This window comes from Manacus vitellinus, unplaced genomic scaffold (assembly GCF_001715985.3).
Source record: "Manacus vitellinus isolate BGI_N305 unplaced genomic scaffold, ASM171598v3 scaffold_88_pilon, whole genome shotgun sequence".
In the NCBI taxonomy this organism is placed as follows: Eukaryota; Metazoa; Chordata; class Aves; order Passeriformes; family Pipridae; genus Manacus; species Manacus vitellinus.
Genome location: NW_021940861.1, coordinates 426,355 through 449,276, shown reverse-complemented (window position 1 = coordinate 449,276; position 22,922 = coordinate 426,355). Strand labels below are relative to the sequence as shown.

At 39.5% G+C, this 22,922-nt stretch overlaps 1 protein-coding gene across 2 annotated transcripts in view; it reads right to left on the bottom strand.

The window, feature by feature from the left end:
- BORCS5 (BLOC-1 related complex subunit 5) overlaps positions 1–22,922 on the bottom strand; it is a 72,226-nt gene that overhangs the window by 10,269 nt on the left and 39,035 nt on the right. For both annotated transcript variants that reach the window (XM_018085813.2, XM_018085814.2), the window contains exon 3: positions 11,479–11,636. In XM_018085813.2, coding sequence (XP_017941302.1) covers positions 11,479–11,636 — 158 coding nt within the window. The remainder of the gene's footprint in view (positions 1–11,478; positions 11,637–22,922) is intronic.

Sequence of the window (22,922 nt, the reverse complement as noted above, 5' to 3'; positions counted from 1 at the left end):
TTCTCCACTCCCTCCTAAAATGCCAATAAGGCAAGATGATGGGTTTTTTTTTCCCCCCACACTCAGCAACAGCCTTCAAGAGCTCAAGCAGACATCCATTTGTCCTGTGTCCTTCTGTCCTAACAATTTGCTCTCATCTCCCATTCCCTATGGCTGCTGTTCAAAAATACACAGCTATTAGAGTGCAATCCTCATTCCAGAAAGTTCATTTGCTGGAACAGCACTCGGAGCACAAACAGCCTTTCGTTCACATTGTCAGGTGCTTGACTGGGGTTAAATGAACTCCTTCCTGCAGCTGCACAAAACCCACATCACAAAGTGACAGGCAGGAACATGACTGCATGGAATATTAGTAATGATGTGTTGGTGTGAAAATACTTTTCAATCAACACACTTAAAACTGAAGACAGCTCCTCTTTCTGTACTGCCTGAAAACAAATGTGTTAAATGAATGGCTTTTTTCCCCCTTCCCCTCTCTCTTTGATAATGTCACGCAAAGTCAGCACAACAGATCATGATGACTTCCTGATGATGGGAACATCTTCTGTTTCTCCCACTCACCACATACAGTAAGTGGTAAACTGACTGGGTAGCATCTCTTGCAGTGTGTAGAAAACACAGACACCCAGTCAAGGATCCCACTCTTCAGCTTCAGTCATGAGTACAGCTCGCATGAGTACCCCTCTTCTGTGCCACTGCCACACAAACAATTATAATTTGTATTGCTTATCACATCTAAGATGGAATCCCATGCCAAAATATTCCTTTCACTCCCTCTGTAATTTGTCATTGCTGTAAACAAATGCTAAGGATTATTCTGTCTAAGCATTGCATGGATCACAGTCAAGTCAGAGAACGAAGAGTAACCATTTTAACTGGCTCTAGCACTGAGTTTTAGCAATATTAACAGGTATATCAATGCCTTTACTCCAAAAGATCTACAGTTAAACCCATGCTTAGTCCCTTAGTACTATAGTGCTATACATGATAGCATAAGATAGGCTACTGCACCTGTAAGATCCAGATTTAATTATTTTGGAAGGCCTTGGGATACACAAAAGCATTCAGAATTTCAAAGAATGAGAAGGTTCATTCTTGAAATTAGCTTTTCCATCTTTATGTAAATCTTTTCCTGTCTGTTGTGTTATTGGACAGGATATGTTTGTCACTACCACACAGTCTGACCTCCACAGCCCACATCTCCCTCACAGCTCCGACTCAAGCCTACCCTGCTTGAGAGCTACCAGCATCCCTCTGCTAACTGGCAGTCCCTCAAGCTTAAGTTATGACTGCTATCACTAACTGTTGCTAAAAAAAAGAGTCCCAAAGCTACAATTAAAACAATACCTACCTCTTGCCCAGCATTAATGAACCAGTAGACTTCCAAGTGTTTAAAAAGCAGGGCCCCACTTCACAGAGAAGATGGGCAGCAAAACCTGACAACCAGCAGCCATCTGAAATCTGGTGCTGCAGATGCCATGGCCAGCTCTCCAGTATGGATACGTGTCACATTACAGTCCCGTTCTATTGGTCTTTCTTTACTTGTATTTCCCTCAACACCACATATATTCATCATCTTTGCCTAAAGCTAAGATGAACCATTAACCAAGCTGAACCATTAACAAAGGCAGGTGAAACTCAGGGCACTGCAAAGGAGCAGTCATACCCTTCTCCTTCAAATGAGCTGAAGTAATCACAAGCTTAGTTCTGCACCTAAGTTGTTGGGGGAGAACAAAACAAATTTAGTCTTCCTAGCCTCCCTCTTCTTCAGTGGTTTGGTCTTCTGTCCCATCAGCTTGCTTGTCTGACCTACCAGCAGGATCATGAGAGAAAATGCACCTTCTTTCCCCCTGCATGTGTTCCTGGATTCTAATTCAGTGTTTGCTGTGGCTGTATCAGACTTAACTGCATAATATTCTTGAAAAAACAGAAAGGAAAAAAAAGAGTAAGCTTTCTAAACTGTCACCAAGAAAGGTTATAGTATTTTCTAGCTCATTGTCTTTGACTAGTAAGAACACGTTTTAGAGCTTTCAACGTTGCTTTCCTAGAACAATCTACATCCATCTAAGAAGCCATCTCTAAAATTTATCATGACTAAAAATGTTAAGTTATATTCAAAGCATTAGAAATGCTTCCATACCTATTCTAAATAACAAAGTTTAGGAAAAACAAATAAAAAACTCCACCCAAAGAATACATAAGATTATTGAACCTGTGTGTGCAATGTTTTTACAAAACCTCTCTTTTGTGGAATACAATTCCACAGAAATTAATAAGAAACTCCTGGTCTGTCTTCAATTAGCTGTTCCTGGAAAAGAAAAAAATACGTATCTGTTACAGATCTGCTGCTTAAATGATAACTTGCACAACTCTTATTTCAGGCTACCTAATAATTCTGCTACAAAACACAACCTTCAATTTCCTCATTTCCTGATTTTACCCTGCTGATATATTACTTGTTCAGAACATTCCTATATCCAGCCAGAGCTTGAATAACAGCAGTTATAAATGTTCTTTACACTTAGGGTTTCATTTTATCATAAATTTCAGGTTTGTACTTTTAATACATCAAAATGACTAGCTTTAAGCAAGTTGGTTTTCCAATGACAAATAAGCTTCGATTTGAAAAGAGATGATCACTATCATTAATGAGATGTTTCTCAGAAAGCACTGCCATTCTCACTTCAGAGTGAAAATACTCAGCATCATTACATTTGCAAGCCATCTGCTGTTACTCTCAGCTTCACATTTGGGACCTGATAGCTGTAGGTCTTTTTTCCCAGATGTTCTACAGAAGGTCTTTCAAAATTTTTCAAAAGGGGATGCTACCTTTGCCATATTTAGCCAGGGTTAGACACACTAGAAGAAATTTTCTTCTAGAAAATGCTCTTAAATCTGTTCCCACAGGATGCAAAGGAGGTGAGTTTTAACCATTTCCTACTGCTTGTGAAGTGCTAAAAGGATTACCTAGGACTCCCTCTGAGGTATTGCAGACAAAGATGGGTTCAAGCTCCTTGCCACACTTACACTGCCAGTCCAGCACATCTGACTGCATCAGACCTACCTCCCATGTGCTGTGTAGATGGATACAAGCAAGAAGGCTGAAGTGTGAGATATGCATGGACCAAGCCCAGCAGTTAGGAACTGGGGATTTCTGGACATCCGAGAACCCATTTTGCTCTTCCCCTGACAGTCACAGTTCTGACATGGAAGTCCAAATCAACTTCCCTTCAAGTGGGGAAACTCAAAGGTATGTTCAGTTCTAATAAAGTCAGTCTGTAATAACCTGAAAAATTGCTGAAAGATCTTTTTGTAGCTCTACATCAGCTCTTCCATGTTTAAACAGAACACGAAATGAGCCAAGTACTTCCCAGTGATGTTAAGGGGAGGATCTACTCCTTCATTCCCAGAAGAGATACTTTAAAGACTGACTCTACTGTACTTCCACAGTGCTGAAGCCCAAGTGTCCCAGCACATTTCTGGAGGTCACAACATCAGCCTTTGGCTTCAGGAAAGCCTCAAGGAAATCCTGAGCACTGTAGATCATTTACATACATTAAGCTCTTCTGAGGCTATAGACTCTTGCTCAAAATACAGTAACAAGAGCACATACCACCATCAGTGATCAATGACTCAGACAGAAACTCAGTGTGTGAGTAGTGGTAACTGATCCACTCTGAGCATTCATTTTCATTGTATTGAGCTGCAGTGGCCTCCAGGTTCACAGAAAGTTGAGTATTTCTTTCTCCTCATTTATGTCTACAAATCTCTAGAATAAATTGATCAAATGCAAGAAGATATTTGAATTTTTGCACTATGATCTGGCAGGAGAACTTATACTTGAAAAGTACGTAGTTCACCTTCAGTTCCCATGTAGCTTAGGTCAGGCATAAGCAAGAATTAAATTCTGTGGACTGGATTAAGCAAAAGGAAAGGCTATGCCCCAAGAAGCCTTTCTGATCTTGAAAACTCTTTAAAAATTCTTTGCCATATACTGTTTTTATGTTGACTTCTTTTACAACAACTACCTGAGCATCTTTTTCAGCTGAAATTAATCTGATTTGGGATTTTGTCTTTTAGACAATTTACCAATCAGTGCGACTGTTCTTCAAATGCATCACTTGCTGTTCCAGTTAAAAAAAAAATTAAAAATATTATTTCTTGTCAAGTACACTACAGCCTGGCACAGTTCATACACTCGATTACAGTGAATTCTACTACACTGTAATTCAGCCTTTTATCCAGGCTTCTAGAGGTAGATGACACATCCAGTCAGGAACAACACCCACATGAATTAATTAATAGTAAATCATATGTTTCATACCTCTAGAGCAGTGGTACAATAAGTAACGTTCTAATAATGTTCTCATATAGAAACATTCACACCTCAATGACACAGAAACATTAAGGAAACCCTACCCTTCACAGAAACCAAGACAGATTACTTGCACTAAGGCTTTGTAATACTTTCAACATGAAGTCATCTCTGCAAATCACATCTGATTATTATCATAATTCTAATTACAGGGCTGCTAACACATGGTTCACCTAGCTCCATCAAGTCTACCAAGTAGCATCTTTAATTCATCGGTGCAACTCCAAATATTTGCAAATAATACAGGATGACCTATCTAAAATGAACGTCAAACTGCTGAAAAGCTCTTAGCTAACATTCCTGACACTTCCACACCCCACCCCAATTCTCACTTAAGGGTAGAGTTTACACCTTGAAAATTTCAACACTGAAGCAGGAGGTAATTTTTAAGAAAGAAAGTCTGTAAAGTGACTTTTCCTATATCGACACAATCCACCAGGGAGGGAGAAGACTATTTTCAATCGACACTAATCCCAGTCTTATTTAAGAAGAGAAATTGTACCATTTTCTATCTTTATCTGACTAAGCCAAACAAGTAAAGCTTTTCCAGTTTCCTCCCCAAGGTTCTCCACTCCCTATGCATCCTTATAGCCCTTTTCTTGTATTATGAAACTCGCCTTCCTTGAACATGATGAGAACTGCTCACAGTGTGTCAGATGAGATCATCTCTCAGCCTTGCACAATACAATCAATATGTTCCTATTTCTCCTGGAAGCACCTTGTGTGATACAGCCCAGGATGACACTTGCTTTCTTCACTTCTCAAACCTGTTTCATGCCCCAATTCAACATCAAGTCTGCGAATTCTGCAATGAAATTCAACACTTCTTATTCCTACAATGTTGGGGCAGGGGGTTGTTTGAGATTTTTTCCACCCGAGGTAACAAGGTTAGAATAAGAAATCAAATTTCCTAGTTTAAACAAGCTGTTAAAAGAAACTGAATTATATTCCTTCTGATACCTGATAATCATAAGCTCCATGCACTAGTCCTGATGAAAGCGTTACTAAAAGGCTTAGCATACCAGACTTTGGATCTTCAGTGATAGTTTTTTAAGCACTTAAATTCTATAATAGTACAAACCTTTCTGACTGCTAGATGCTTGTTTAATTTTCTACTCTTCCTTGGAAGTTCAGTGGTGGAAAGGATTCCAGTTTAGGTCTTTCCTCAAAAGGCCATAAAGTACAAGAGAAACCAAAGGACAAGAGAAGGGGACATGCTGGAACTGATTACACACATATATTCTAGGAGCAAAATGACACCAAATGACTGTATGTTAGTGCAGCAGATTTTAGACTGTCACAAGTGCAAACAATTTCCTCTTCCTTTATAACTGCTAGATCACTTCATGAAGTTCACGTAAAAATAGAGCACTGGCCATCTACCTCAAGCACACACCGCAAGACATTCTATTTATTAAAGTAACAACTGTGAAGCTTTTTCAAGAGCATTTTCACATTTTGATGCTGGCTGGTTAAGACATCACCCCACCACTCATGTATTCAAGCTACCTGCACATCAGGCTGGAGTAAAATGAGCAAGATCAACTGAAGGATATGAAGCTTAACATGTTTCCAGCTTAATAATCCTGCACATTTATTTCTGCATGATGGTGCCTGTTAAGACTCCAGTCTTAATAAACAACATTTCATCTCAGATGAGATGAAGAATAAAGAGCTGGATATATTGTCACAGCCCTCATCAATCAACTTTCAAAATGCCAAAGACTATATTTAAGGCATTGATTTCTTACAGACTGCTATGTTCCCTAGTTTTTTCTAAAAAGCAATGTGGCATTAAATCCCTTGAAAATACAAGTGGCATTTCAACCCAGGCTCTTCCCCATTTCAGAAATATTACATTGCAAGGAATTGTCAGGTTCCTTTCCCTGGATTTGAGGAACTGCTAATTTAAGTCTATGAACCAAAGGGCTCAATTTTGTTGGAAACTTAACATGGTCTCATCTAGAACATCTTTATATGTTGTGTCAAAACTAAATGCACCTCCATTTTCACTTTTGCCAGGCTTCTTTTAACAGGCTTGCTTTTGATTCTCTGAGCCCTTCCCTTTAATGGGCTAAAAGCTAACTTAGTGGTCTGACCATATGAGCATATGGGCCTTAAAGCAAAGGCCTGAAGTTGAAGATGCATTTTGAATTTGGTAAGGCCATTTATCTTTTGCTGGCCTACTTCAGTAAGGTGGGCATGTCTGCTGAAAATAGATTTCACAAACAGTCTTGGAAACTCAGGTCTGAAACCTCCTACAGGGAAACCATAGATAACAGGAATGGCAATAAACACCTCACTCAGCAGAAACAAACCAAACCAAAGACCAAGTAAAAATACCTTCACAAAATGTCCCCTTCATTTGAGTTGACTCTCTGAAGGGACACTGCTCAACTGTGACTGGAGCATGGTATGAATCCCAGGCACTTCAAATCTTTCTGCCCAGAGAGGGAAAGAGTTAAGAAAAGTGATTGTGGTGCTTTGCACAGTAGAAACTATGGGTGCTTACAGCAGACATGCACTTCAAGTCTCATTGGAGCCTTGGTTAACAGGATGCTGCACTGCACTGACATAGTCCCCAGCCAGGCAATGCCTTTCCAAGGTTTCTGGCTCATACCTCGTTCATTCCTGGTGATGGAACAGCTCCCTGCACTTGAGACGGTTTTTCCCTTTATCACCACCTTCAAGGTACCTTGTCCTTAAATTTCCACCAAGCAATGTCAAGACCTTTACAAGCTGTCCCTACCAGAGCCAGCCCTCTCACCTCTAATGAGACAGGTTTAAAGCCATAGGACCTGCCCTCGGCAAGCCCATCCTTCCCTCAGGGTGGAACAAAACCATGCTGATGACTTCTGCACACCACATTCTGCAGAAGGTTTTGCCACTAGTCGACAGGCACATCTGATAAAAACACACTCTGTGTCATAGAAACAAAGTAGTTGCCATAAAGGTCAAAAAACTACATGGCATCCATAAAAAAAACTCAAAATCCAGAAAACCCAAAATTGTTGGGCACACGTGGTGACACGAATGACTGAATCACAATTTGTGAGTCTTAAATGCATCAGATAAGGTACAACATGCTTGTGTGTAAAAGTGATTTCCTTGTTAGTCTGTCAAATGCACTAGACTTGCTTCTTAGAGGATAATGATTTAACACCTATTCATAATCTTAAATAGCTGAAATATATTGGGAGACATGATGTCATGTATGTATGGTTGCAAAAGTTATTTATTTGCCAAATATTAAGGGATGTATTTCTGGACATCTTAACTACATACTAGAGAAGCCCATTACATTTACTTTTTTGCTGCAAGCTGATAAAGAAAGAAAACCACCATCAACAAACCAAAACAAATAAAATCCATACACACATTGTTCTGGAATACTTGTTCAAAATAATGAGCTATTCCCATAGAGGAGTTTATAGGTATGAAACAAGCCATACGCTGCAATTTGCTGCATGACAAACCAATTACTGATATTAATGCCTGCCTGGACAAAAGTTGCTTAACTACTCAGAATATAAAAGTAATATTTATTATATTTGAACAAGTGGGGGGTTTTGCCCCCACAGGTGTGTGCCAGCTTAGATTGAGACATTTTACATTTCATCTCGTATTGTAAAAAGTGCTCTGTTTTCAAAATTATTGGCAGCATGGGATTTCTATGGCAACAAAAGCTACAAATAATAATGCATTTATATTTGTTGTTCGGGCAAAGAGACTAAGTAACCTGCTTTGAAATACATTTTAAGAACAGTGTATCTAGGAACCACATTTGCCTTTAAGGGTACACAGTAAACTTCAAAAGCACATCCCCTTTGACAATGCTGGAAGTCTAATAAGAAATGCTAAAGATCTTTTCATTCAAAGCTTTTTTGAAAGGAGCTTAGGTGGTTTTCATCTTCCCTTTTGCTTTCACAGAAAGGATAAGCCTAACTTTTGATGTGTGACTAGTAATTTTTGGATACTTACCTTCAGATATTTTGTAAGATATCATTTTTGAAATTTTAGTACCTTGTGCACAAAAAAATAATCTTTTTTTTAAGGCACTGAAACTAGACACAAAATCATGGGCTCTTTCTGAGAATTTAGCTCTGTTCCCCAGCTTTTACCTATTCTACTTGTTTCCTGTTCCCTGTTACTCACCATCCCCTATCACATGACTCCTGAAAGTCTCTCCCTGCCACCCAAAACACACATCCTCCATGCATAAGGACTTCATGTAGTCTTCATCCTGCTTAATTCCTACTTTTCCCCAGTCATACTTTTAGCGCTGATCAACATTTCCCTTCAAACTCATCTTATACCTCCTCTTTTTTTTTTTTGACAGTGAAGACAACACCTCTTGCCATAAGTAAATCACTCTCTTCCAAAACAAAGCTCATTCAGGTACAAATAACTGTAAATGCTGAAGAAAGGCACCTGAATCAACTACCTTCAATCACATGTTCAATTAATGCTTTCCCCTTCAAGGAAACACTTGGGTAAATGTATTTCCTCTTGAGAGAAAACAGTCACACCAACGTGGAAGCCACACAGGTTCTACGTTTAGGAGCAAATATGGATCCAGCCAACACATTGCAAAGAAATTCTGGATAAAGTGAGAAATGGGATGGAAAGTGAAGCTAAGCTGTTTTGCTCCCTGAAGTTAAGGAATGCACAAATGTGTCTACTCAGATCTGTGGTAACTACTGTTATGCAGGCACTCCTTTTTTTCCTTAGCTTATTCTCTTTCCTGTTAAGAACCACTGTAATTCAGATTGTGTGTCAATTACAAACCACCACACTCAGTTACGAGTTATTGAGGACCAATAAATTTACAGAAGTACTTCTGAGTTTTGACAGAATCCAGGAAACCTTTTTTCTGGCAACACAGACAATGAACAAAAGATATTTGCCCTGGGACATTTTGCCAAGGAAAGACCAAAAAAAACACTCCTGGCTGCAGGCAGTGAGAGTGTAGCGCACTGTATAGTAGGACTATTACTCACTGAGTATAGTCAGTGATAGTCTGAAAAGTGAACATACCTCAGACAAATGGTAGGGTATCAGGGACTGAAGCTCACCAACAGTTTGTAAGTTAAAACATCAGTCACTTGATCAGTCTGTTATCAGAAGAAAAACACTTTAATGGTTGCACTGTTAAAGGAAGGAAAAGGGAAATACTGGCTACCAAAATGAGGATAAAAGAATTTACTGTCCCAGCTCATGCACACATTATGCTTTTCATAATATCCTTTATTTTCTCTTTCATTTTTACCCTTTACTAGCAGTCAAAGATTTGTGTACATGGCAAAACTAAATCACTGCTGACAAATGGGTGATGCCAAATGGGATTTCCTTTGTCTACACTTGTAACGAGAGACATACCCTGCTCTAGTTCAGCTGCACCCCTCGTTGTCAACAACTGTCACCAGTGGTTCGGTTTAGTTCATCGAGCAGATCCCAAACAATTTGGAAAGAACAATTTAAGCCAACTGGGTCCCACCCAGCTGCTCCAGAACACACATGCAGAACAGCCAATGCAATTTAAAAATTATTAGCGAAACGAACACTAAAAACCAGCGGATCTGGTAGAGGGATTGAAAGCATCTGAAGTTACTTAAATGTCGCGGCCGAAAAAAAAAAAAACAAACACATCTGATTTATCAGTTCCCTGCATTACAGAGTTGCCCATTTCTCCATCACTTTGTCAGAGGAGTCTGTTGTAAAGAAGCTAGTGATAATATCAGTATCATAATTTTATTTATTTTAGATGAAAAATAAGCACAAGCTTTACAAACTGGAGGAAAACCACCATAGCTAATTCGAAAGGGACTCTGCCGCTTGCCCTATAGAAGGCAAGCCCAATTAATGCAGATTGTACTGGTGGAGTCTACAACGACTTTAAATCATGTCAATATTCCCTCTCTCACTTTAAAAGCCAAAAGAATTACAGTCTGCTTGGATTAACGCACCACACTGTCATTAGGCTGGCAATTAAATCCCATTTCTGAGATTGTGTGATCTGAGTCACCAACATCTGCAAATATCTTTACATCTTGTGTAATAGCTGGCCTCAGATCTTGATATACCAAAATAAAAAGGCCATTTTAATGGCTCCTACATTACTTTGGACTGAAAACTTCACGATGACAGCAGCTTCTCAAAACAGCCCATAAATCAAATTTATTATTCATTTTGTCATGTGGGGTTTTCTTAACTCTAAGCCAATAGAGCAACAACGAATCAAGGTCAGTGCTTATACTGCATGAATAAAAATTAACCATGTGTTCAAAATTTTTTTACTCTGAAAGGTATTTGGTCTCAAGAACTTTTGACATATGCAGCATTCACCAATTCTTCTACACATCTGGGAGTATCTGAGAAGACACTCTCAAACCACATCTCCTCTCATGCCAGCCTGTCTTGACTTAAAAAAAAAACAAAACAAAAACCTGTCAGCCATCCTACTGCTTTCAGCATCAGTAATCACATATGAGAAGGACAATTCAATTGCAGGATGCTCATCCCAGGAATTAATTTAATCCCAAACAGTATAATTCAATATTTAAACAGACCAGTGATTTCCAAATGACGGTTTATTGGTAAAAGCAACAGCACAGGAAGACCTTTTTGCCACACAGATCAGAAACGAGACAGCATTGAAAACAAGTCTAGCTCTACAAATCCATTGAAGTACTACCTTCTCCAGCCATAGATGTTTAGATTACTGTTTCTTTCCTTAAATCAGAGCCTAACCATAAGACATAATAAAATGTATACTATACAGATCTAAATAAGGAATGCTACCTTTAAAAATGTCAGTAATCTTTCACTTCTTCAACAGTTTCTTGCAGCACTTGCCACACCAGAAGAACAGCCACTGTTTACGGCCAGGAATCACAGGGCATGACCAATAAACACACAACCCAACAGCAACCACAATGAAAACCTGGAAACTTCGCTTGAAGTGCATACGTACAAAGTTTCTCTACGGAGGTTGCTTTGAAGCAGACTGTTGCAAGTGACCCACAGCCACCCAGAGCAAGCACCTGCACCCCCAGCATGCAGCCCCAAGCCCTTCCCCACCACAAGAGGACATACAACAGCACCTCCTTAATCCGCTTCACGAGCGCGTTCTGATCAAAGGCGACGGCTTCTGCGCACTGGTGAAGGTGATCCTGGTACCGGAGACACAGCTGCAGCACCTGCTGGGGGTCCAGCTTTTCCAGCTTGGTGTTAGTTGGAGAGGTCTGCCCACTGAGGAGTCCTACAAAGCAAAGGGAGGACCAGAATTAATCTGACTGTTCAGATTAAGTTCAGCTGTGATCCAAGAGACAGCAGAGCAAACCGCGAGGAAAAGATTTATGAGGGGTAGTGAAAAACTAATTCAGAATAATTTATGGATGTTTCCAATTTATAGCAGTGCAAAGAACAGTTTGCCATACAGCCTATCCCTCCTTGACAGAAACTAAACAGACTCTAAGTGCAGGTCCATAATGCACATCAGCTTGGTTTTCAGGGATACATGAGTCCTGTTTTTTCTCCTTCACAAGCAATCCTAAACTGTGAAAAATGAGTCTTCTCCTAATTTATGTATGCCAGAAGAGGAAGGAGTTGAGATCTGCATTTCCCTAAGGGCACTGGACTCAAACTATTTTCATAGAATCACACTGTCAAAACTAGAGCTCTAAAAATTCACTGGTCCCTCAAAACAAACCTGAATGAAAAAATGATCCACCTTAAGTTAATTTATTAGGTGAAATGTCTGTATTTTGTCCATCTTGCCTTTTTTAAAGCTTCAGAACTCTTTCACCTTCTAAGATTTTTCTTCACAATCTCGAAGACTAACAATGAACTTTTTTGTTTGTTTGTTTAATATGGAATTAAGATCTTTACCTACTTGCATGACCAGGTTCCACAAAAAGGCATTGGACTTAAAAGTGGGACACTGGTAATATCCAGAGGAGCAGAATTATCCAGAGAAATTTCTCCTGCCCATTGATTGTTGCCTACACAGTGCATCTTGAGAATGTTTGCTGAGCTCAACCACGTGTGTGCCATACTGACTGCTTTCCCCACAGCTGCTGAAAAATGATGCTAAGCTCTAAGGCCATGCTTTTTTTTTTACTACTTCATTTAGTTACTTTCATTTCATTTTTCTTCAGCATTAGCACAACCTTTTTCTTGTTGGGACACCATCTGTAACAAACTGCACATACACACAAATATGCTTTTCCCAAAACATCCATCAAGCTATGTAAACTGAATCCAGTGACTGCATGCATGTGCCCTCTAGGACTCTCATTTTACAGACCCACAGCAAATGTAAGCACGTATTAAACTAAGCAATTAAAAAGTAATAAATGCCAGTTATTTGGATTGGAAAAGTTCTTCCAAGAATGTACCTCAGTGGGAAATGGAAAGTATTTTGAATGACCCCCTTGACTATTGGAGGCTACAACTGGTGACATCAAGTTCTAGCTAAAACCCAAGAACAATACAGAAACCAAGATGTAAGTCAGAAGCATCTTCTGAATAGGAGAAAGTTAAAACTCTTTGAAAACATTTGAAGAAAAAAATGAAAAAAAAACCCAAACTAGTGCAGCAACTTCATCAGATACAATGAAGTAGGTTTACTTTTCATCAACACTTAACATCTTATTCTCTCAGGATGCTCAGATATCCTCTGCACAAAATCTTAAGATGAAAAAAAGAAAAAAAAGGTAATTTTGTTTTACTAACTTGTCCACTACAACTGTGCTGCCTCAGTCAAGAGGTCAGGAGAGTAAACAGACACTTCACCATTTAGTCTCAAACTCATGTATGAGCAACAGTCAAATTATTTTTTATGTTTTGAGAAGAATAATCTCAAACAAAATCTTGGGTTCATCAATATCAGTTGCAAATCTTTCAGCTAAAGTAAAAAGCTTTGATGGGAACAAACCCACTGAAGGAATTAAGACTTTTTAAAAATGTTTATGTTTTGTGTTCTAGTACTTCCTCATTTCATTAATTGTGATCTTCTATAATATGTTGTTAGGATGAATGTCCAAATAATGTTGTCAGCTTTTAATATGCTGAATGTTCACATAGGAATGAAGAGTTCACCATACACCTGAGGCAGTTATCTTGTTTCAGCACTGATCAAATACGTGATGCTATCAACCAACTAATTTTCTTTTATAACTAATCTCTCACCAACTTCAAGAGGAAGAAGAAAATTAAACACTGTTTAGGAGATTTAATTAACTCAAAGTATGTACTTAGGCCAACTTATGCTGCTTGTGAGAATTTTGAAGAGGAATAGGCCAAGGACTATAAAATGAGCTAAGAAAGAACATGCTACTTAAACTCATGTACTTAAAACCTTTACAGGTTACATAATACTAAAAGAAAAATTAATAAACTGTAAGAAGCCTCTAATTCCTTATCCAGAAAAACACAAGCTCAAGTGAAGGGAGACATTCCCTATTCAGCTGGAATTCCTTCGTAAGAAGGCAGAGGTGAAAATACAATCAGTACAAATGTTTGGGCTAGCAGTAAAAAACAAACGTCATGCTGCTTAAAGATAGACTATGGTATCATTTTGGGAGATGCAGTAAGAAGAAACCAAAGTAACTAGCTTCTCCAAAGACCTCTGGGGTCATGCTGACAATGCCACAGAACAGTATAGCTTGGTTTCAAATTGAAAGAAAGGAAAAAGTACACCAAACAGCAAAAAAAAGGCACAAAAAATTTCTGCAGCCTAGCAGAAATTCCTCTAGTCAAAAAGTCAATCCACCATTTTTTGTTGTTCACTGTAACTACTTACTACCCATGCTATAAGCACTAACATTTCTTAACTAACATTCCCCTCCCCTCCACTCTTGTGAGACCCCAGCTGGAGCACTGCATGCAGCTCTGGGGTCCCCAGCACAAGACAGACGTGGATCTGCCGAAGGGAGCTCAGATGAGGGCCACAGAAATGGTCAGAGGGCTGGAGCACCTCTCCTGTGAGGAAAGACTGGGAGAGTTGGGATTGTTCAGCCTGAAAAACAGAAACCTCCAGGGAGACCTTCAATATTTAAAGGGGGCTTGTGAAAAAGAGAGAGAGGGACTTTTTACCAGGGCCTGGAAATGACAGGACAAGGGACAGTGGTTTTAAACTGGAAGAAATTTAGATTGGACATGAGGAAGACGTTTTTTCCAGTGAGGGTGTTGAGGCACTGGAACAGAGAAGTTGGATGTCCAGTCCCTGAAACTGTTCAAGGCAAGGTTGGATGGGGCTTTGAGCAACCTATCTAGTGAAAGATGGTGAAAGATGTCCCTGCCTGTGACAGAGTGGTTGGACTAGATGATCTTCAAAGGTCCCCTCCAACCAAAACAATTCTATGATTTTATTAATTCACTGTACTTTACTTTTTAGCAAGCCAGGAGTTTTGCTCCAAAAGAGCAGATGGTAACAGTAAGTCAGCTTGAAACCTGATGCAAGAGACAGTGCAACCACTCAAATCCCAGTGGGGTTTTACCAGGGAAACCCAGGGGATAGAAACGGATGCAGGGCTGGAAAGGACCTCTAGTGCCACAGAATCCAGATCTCTTCCCTTTCTCCTCTGCCCAGCAGCAGGCAGTGAGCCCAAACAGATTTAATGCAATACCTCCTCCATGAGCTCTGCACTTAAAAGACAGCAGTGTACTTCCCTATGCCAACGAAAAACTTGAAGCCCACAGGAAAAATCCTGAACTAAAAGCAAGACACAGAAAACAGAAGGGAGTTGAAAAGGGTGTTGATGGTGTCCTTTCTTCCCATATTAACAGAAAGTTGAGGAGATATCTAAGAGGCTCTAGGAATTCAGCACTGAGAAAACTTGATTTTTAGAGGAGAGAGATGGCCAGCACTGCAAACCTTATTTATATGATAATAATATAATGTATTATTAAACAACTGTCCTCTTGAAGATCATTGCTTTCTTCTTCAAGCATTTACCCACATTTTGAGCTCTCCACTGAACAGGGCCATCCCTCAGTGACTGCTTTACAAGCGGCCTGTAAGAGGATATGAGATCACATCTGTTGCAACAAAATATTTATTAGGTGGAGAAACAGAGATCACTGAATGGTCCAGGCTCGCTCCTGGAACATGCAGAACTTGAACCTGGTCACCAGCACATCTCAGAGCAACTAACCATTGATGTACTACCTCCTCTTCACCGAGGAAAGGGTGTTCCTGTGATTTCTTCTGGGTGATTATCAATCCCTGGCCCTCAAGAGCACAGTTCTGCTCTTAAATGAAAACAGCATCTAAAGCTTTCATTTCTTATTAAATGGAATCCTCATTTTTCAAGGTGTTGGGTTTCTTCCAGAGAAACCCCTTCCTTGGGTTTCTTCCAAGGAAGTACACCAGGAATCATCTCTGCACTGTCTGAAACCTTGAGAAGAGGCTGCTTTGCAAATGAGTGGTACAACATACCCCAGTGTGATAAGGAAAGGCAGCATGGGGGGCTGTCATGTCTTGGAGAAAACAAAAATGGGGAAATGGGAGAAGAACTACTGTAGAGCTTTAGTGCTTTAGTCCAAAAATATGTCAAACATGTACAGTCCTGGCTATCAAATTACTCCATAAAACAAATAAGATGACAGACCACCTTATGTGTCTGCCACAATGAAAAGAAGTCAAAATCTCCCACCTACTCTGGATACATCTGATCAGTAAACAGCAAGCTGATGGACGTGACAAACAGCAGCCGGGACACAGACATATTCACATTTCTAAAGCACAGTGGTGCTTTAGAAAAAAATAATACAGCAAGTATGTCGTGCATAGAGAAATATCATATATCACTACAAAGCTAGCTGACCCACAGACTTGACAAATCTGTTATTGTTTCCATATTCCTTGGCAAAGCGGAGGCATGTTAAAACCATTTTCCTCCTACTTAGTCATCTCCTTGTTGGTTCCAGGTCAACATACACTTCCAACAAATCACATCCTACCGAGCAGAAGAAAGCTGTTAGTTTAAAAAGCATTTTTATGACTAGAAGTGAAATTCTTGAAAAAAAGCTCTTCATGCAATACTGATTCTATATATAGAGAGAGAACATAGTACCCTACCATAGTTATGTTCTGCTGCTTTAATGAGCAATCCTAACAACTCCTTGAGCACTTTCCAACCTGAAAAGTATTAATATTTCTTTTTGACTTCTGTATTTCCACTTGTCAATCCCCTTTTCAATCAGTAACAGCAGGCATTACAAAATAGGTCCAGAGTTGTTAATTTATTATTACAGACAGCAAAGCACATGATGATATGGTCTGTAGTTTTAAGGCCAGAAAGGGTTGCTGTCATCAACTAAACAATCTTTCTGTGGAATAAGAGAGGACTTTTAAAGTTACACCTTCTTAAATCAGACCAGAAGTCTACATTGCCCAGAATACTGCTTCCAACATCTGACAACAGTGGACATTTAGGAAAAAAACATCTTTATCAGTTCTTCTTCTCCCTCTTCTGCAACCTTCCTGCCTCTCACAGTTATTTCAGACCCAAAATATTGTGCTCAATGAAGCTATGGATACTTGAATTTCACTAAAACTTTTTTAAAGGTATATATTTATCTCCACGATATCCTGTGGCAATAAGTATGACGCTTATTTACATAGCATGAAAAGAACTCTTCTCACTTGCTTTACACTTGCTACTCTGTAATTATGCTATAACACAACAGAAATCTATGGAACAGGGTGAACTTTATCCCACTGTCTTTCCAAGCTCAAGAACCCCACTAATCAGGCTCCTCTCCCACAGACAACTTAATTTCTCTGATTACTTCGGTAATACCTTCAAATGCCTCTGAGTCCTGACTTCCCTCTTTAAAAGCCAAGTCAATTCTTCTACAGAGTATAATGGTCACACCTCTAACAGTCCAATTGCTTTTGTAATGCTACCCCTTTGCAGGACCTGTTGAATCATCAACACCCTTTTTAAGAGCATGCATTATGGTGGGCCGCGGTCCGAAAGGGGAGGATGGGAGGATGGCACAGCACGGCTCCGGGACACGAGGGTGGGATGCAGGTAGGATGCTTTATTCACGCGTGCACCCGGGCTTTGATCAGCTCGGGAGGGGAAAGGGCCAGAACATAGGGAGCAGCATGAGACAGACAAGCGGGGCACAAACCAGGATAGGGACACGGGCAAAAGAGGGAGGAACCGGGGAGAGAAGGGGCGAATGGAGGCTGTCCCCTCTCTGCAGCTTCTCCAGCCAATGGGCAGAGAAACAGAGGGGCAGGGAGGCGAACAGGCCGGGACATACAATGTATGTATTATTACATAATAACTGTAAAGTCTGTATCATAAAGTCCTTTTAATCACTGTACATCTTTTCCCACTTCTGAGATTTTCCCCATTCTGATTCCTGGTCCTTCACAGTGGTGTATTGCACATTATGGTGTATTGCACACTCTTCTCCCAAGATCAAGGTTAAATAAAGTAACACATTACACACCACGAGTAGCAATGGCTTGTCAGCTTTACAGAGGCGTTTCCTGGTTCTGGTACCTGTTTCTGGAGGCTTATTACTGTGTACATTACCATTTTTTCTAAAACCTCTTCTGTGAGCGCTTCTCATTCATCCTTGTAAAGAATGAAGCTTTTTTGAAAGTCTCCTCTTAGGACAATCCCACAGACTCTTCAGCAAGCTTCTAGAGAACCTAAAAAGCTTTTATTAAATATACACAAGTAAAAAGCTGTTTTGAAGGTATTTCTGTTCCGGCTTTCTGATGACTTCCCATTTAACCTGCTAGAGTTTGTAATCTGTTGCTCTCCTAACACAAGTTTCTTTTTGCCTGTTTTTTGTCTGTTTTGGTTTTGTGGGGGTTTTTTTGGTTTTTTGCGTTTTGGTGTATGGATATCTTTTTGCCTACAGGTCCCTTCACACTGCTTTAACTACACTGTTTCTGCCTCTCCCTTCAAAACCACTTGTGCTGCCTGAAACTTATTTCAATTGTTCCCAGCTTCTCCTCTTGCTCCCCTCATTTTTTATGATACTCCTCTTCATAAAATTAATCAAAGATAGTAAAACTTTTGCAGCTTTTCTATTCTTCATTGAATTTGAGTAGACTACAGTTACTACAGTATACACTAATATACAATTATACACTATATATAATAGAGTAATTTAATTTACCCTCACTAAGACAACATTGGCTAAAGCTTAAAAAGAATTAGTGTTTTTCAAGTCTCCAGAAATTTTTCTGTGTTCGAAATCAACCCCACAACTTCCCTCATTAAGCACTTCTAAAGCTCTAAGGTAGAAGATACCCAGTCTAATTAAAGTCTGGCCTCATTGGCCACAGATTAACTATTACAGTTGCCTTCCCTGTTGCTATTTGCATGGGAAGATCGTTTTGCCAGTACTTTCAAGATTCTTAAGTACCACAAGAAACAGAAAAAACAGATGACATTACATCCCTAAAGACAGTCTTGTTTCTTGACCATTGCTGCTTGCACATGTTTGGAGGCAGCAATTTGCCATTAGCTGAAATAGTGAGTTCATTTCCATATATGCTCCATGCAGGAGCACTTTAATATACCTACTGAGAAGAAATAATTGCACATCTATGTGCAGCCGAATACAAGGTATTAAAATATTTGCAAACAGATAATGTAATCAGATTTACAGGGCTCTTACTGACTAAATGCTTTGAATTCTAATTGCATGCTATCTCTCTCATTCTTGAAGACAAGAAAAGACTAGATTTTCAGCAAAGCCTGAAGAATCAGAACAGCTTTTTTGAGGGTTGTTTTGTTTTGTCATAGGTTTTCTGCTGGTTTGTTTTTTGGTTGTTTGGAGGGGGGGGGGTTGGTTGGTTGTTTTCAATAACACCTGAGTTCAGAAACATCAATACACTCAAATTTGAAAACCCAAGCCGCCCTTAAGAAAAGGGCATATTAGTAGAAGTCAATCATAAAGAAAGTGAAAAATAAAAATAAAATCATTACTATTCACACTGAAATCTTTAAGCTGAAATGTGGATAACCACACGATCTCTTTTACAGACCAGTTTATTTTCTAAAAACCTCATTGATAAAATACCTCGTAATAAAATATGTATTCTCCCTAAAAAAACAGAAGTTGGCTTTGTCGCCTGTGTATTTTCAATTCCTTTGAACTTTAATGGGGTAACACAATGGCTGTAGGCAAACTGAATAGCTATTGTATGAGCAAAGAACACATTTGTATTGTTGCAAGGAATGTTGGCTGCAACAGCAGATTTTCTCTCTACTTTGGAGTCGGTACCATGTGATCATTTATTTCTGCATGGGTGACAGATGGGCTGAAGACTCTCATCTTGTCATACCATTTAACAGGCAACTTTTCTGACCACAGAACTCAAATATGCCTTCTATATGAATATTCCACCTGCACCTCTTAAAGCACTGTGAGGTATGGCCTGTAAGACATATAAATCAACTCCCCTTTTGTTCTTCCACTATGTGTCTTAAAAAACAAACATTAAGAGGATTCAAGACATTTAGTTTGCTACAATTCTAAGACAAAACCCCCACACTCTTACAGATTTCCACCTATCAAGGTCACATAACTTATATCAGAAGAACCTCTGATTCAGAGGGGGGGTTGTTGTTGTTGTTATTGTAATTTACACTAAACAAGGATTTGTTTGTGATACTTCTGCTTTCCTATTGAGTCTCATTTTTGCTTAGGACTTTATTCTGAAAAGATTTCTCTATATCATTAAAGCTTTCTCCTGTCACATGGGGATGACTATACATAACCAATAAAGTGCACACAATTATTTGCACCATTGAAGCTTGCAGCTTTTCTCATCCATACAGCAGTTAGCACAATGAAGCCAAATCATGACCAGAACTTTGAAGACTGCTGCAAAACACGTCTCAGTGATGCAAAAAATTTCTAAATTAAAATTTTCATTTAAAAAGAAGTAAAACCAAAAGAAATCAGAAATGCTACTTCATTTAAATTGTTAGAAACCTGAATGTACAAAAGGAGAAAATAGTGCACCATCTGCATGTGCTGAGAGTTCAGTCTGCAATCACTTAGATATGCCTCCAGAAGCACAAAACTGCCCAGGGTTACACCTTCAAAACGTTGCTAGAGGTTGCCACAAAATTGGAAGCTTCTTTTGAAGCTTCATGTAGGGAAAAAGGTACACAGTACACGCTGACATAAAGCACACAACTGCACTTTGTCAACTAAAAGCAGCCAAGATCCTATTCAGTCCATCTCCCCACTGATTTTTCACTTCTAGAGAACAGAAGTAATATGGAAAAGAAGCATTTTTGACTACACAGTTGCAATATTGCATGGTCAACTTCCTGCAGCAGACTTCAAAATATAAAAATAGACACGAGGCTGGAAAAAAAGGATGGGGTAATTCACAGGGAAGTGAGAGATGATGCTCTTGTGTTATGCAAATAGACTGTATTTACTCTGTAACAACTTTTTCTTTAAAAAACACACCAAGAGAGACCCAAGACCTACCATCATCTGATTATACAAGCACATCATATCCACAGGCTACAACTGACCCTGTTATTCTAAGTAGTCTGAAAACCCAAAAGCCAAAAGACTAACATCATCCAAAAAGATGAAGAATTGAGACACCAAGAGATTAGATGATTTATCTGAGACCACACGGAAACTGCTGTTCCTTGGCCTAATGATTTCACTGCTAGAACATCCCTCCCCTTCTCTTGCCCTCAAATACCAAATGCCAGCGGGGCAGGCAGCAGCAGAGCCTGCTTTTCTACAGCACCATAAGGGTTGAGCACTGAGCATTGACACAATCTCTCCCACATAGATTCTCAGACATCTAATAAACGTTCATAAAAACCAGAGCTTAATCAACAGCTTCTTCCTTCTGACTCCCAAATTCATGCTCCAAGGAAGGGAAGATCCAACTTCCACCTTCCTCATCACACACCTAACCACAGCGCTTGCACAGAAAATTATTCACCCCACTAAAACCACAGAGAACTAATACAGTGGTTTTCTTTTTCCTCTTGGGTTCCAGCAAATACCAGAGTTAGTCCCAGGAGAGGAGACAGGAGAGAGGGAAGAAAGGACAGAGGGAGACTTCTTTGTTTTAGCAGCAGCAAGATGTCACTTCAATCATTTTATGCATGCAAAGCATTGAGTGACTCTCAACTCTACCTGTCCGCCCATCCTCCTAGACATAATGGAATCTTACCTATCTTTTGTATCTCCCTCTCTCACTGCAAAGCTTGGCTGAGATTTGCCAGCAGCTGCAACATTTTCTAGGCTGTAGATGGAAGTGAAAAGGGACAGTAGGATCAAATAAACTCAATTTCTTTTAAACAAAATTTTAAAAAAATCTACAAGTTAACACTCATGTAGTTGTTTCTATTATTAGTAATAAAGATTAGCCTCACAGCAATCTTTATTTTATTTTAGTCAAAAGTGCATAGATATTCATCCACATGACATAGCCCATACTAGCAGAAAAAAAATCCCAAACCCATGTTTTGTGATTTAGAGAGCAGGTGACATGTAAAGTCCCCTCTGAGCACAAGGGCACCCCCACATGAAGCTGAGGTACATTTACTATTCCACAATAACCAGCCTGAGTACACGCATTAATCCAAAGTAAATTCAGTGGGGACAGAGTACACTGTGCTGCTTTTACAAAGAGGTAAAAGCACACACATGGGCAATTACTACAGAATAGCTGAAGTGCTGCAAGGCTGAGTTCACAATGTAGTTTTCTCCATGGGAACTTATTCATAGGCCTTGTGCCTGAGACCATGTTACAGGAAAGACCATTTAAGGCAAAATGGCCAGTCACCTCAGGCTCCGAGCTTACATCTATGGCATGCCCGCAGACGAGGTAGGCTTTTTCATCAAGTACCATCTTTTATTAGACTAACTGACATTGATGTCTGTTAATTTTCTCCAAACTTCTGGGCATTTTCTACAGTTGTAGAAATGTACAAACATAAATTTCAGAGTTTTGTTTGCAATTTACTGCCACAGCATGGCAAAACAAAAGACTGATGAACAGGCCATTTACTTACAGATTCAGCAAGTCCAAGACTTCAGTTTTCTTTTCCACACATGGAGAAAAATGTTTTAAAAGTGGTAGAGAAAACTTTAAAGATAGTTTCACTGAAAGAGTTCCTTCTAAGTATGTAAAAGAATCTGTTGGTGAAACATTTTATCAACACTTTTTAATTGCAAACGAAGTACAGTGCTGATGCTGGTAAAACCATCGTTTATATACACAAAACACAAGGTACATATCAACACTTTTCGTTTACTACCTATCAGTTTTGTGTCATCACAAAAAAGTAGACAATTGTGGTATTTTTTTTTTTATTTCCTCAAAGGGAATTTCTGTATCAGATTGTCTTAGTTCCAGCCAGGACAGGGTTGATTTTTCTAACAGCCAGAAGGGGACATGGCCAGGACCCAAAGGTTATTCAATATTACCTCATGTCATCGCCAGAGGCAGGGGAAGGGAGTTTCTTCCAAGGAGAAGGGGTGCCTTCTTGTCCAGTAAACACAGCAAAGGGAGTGA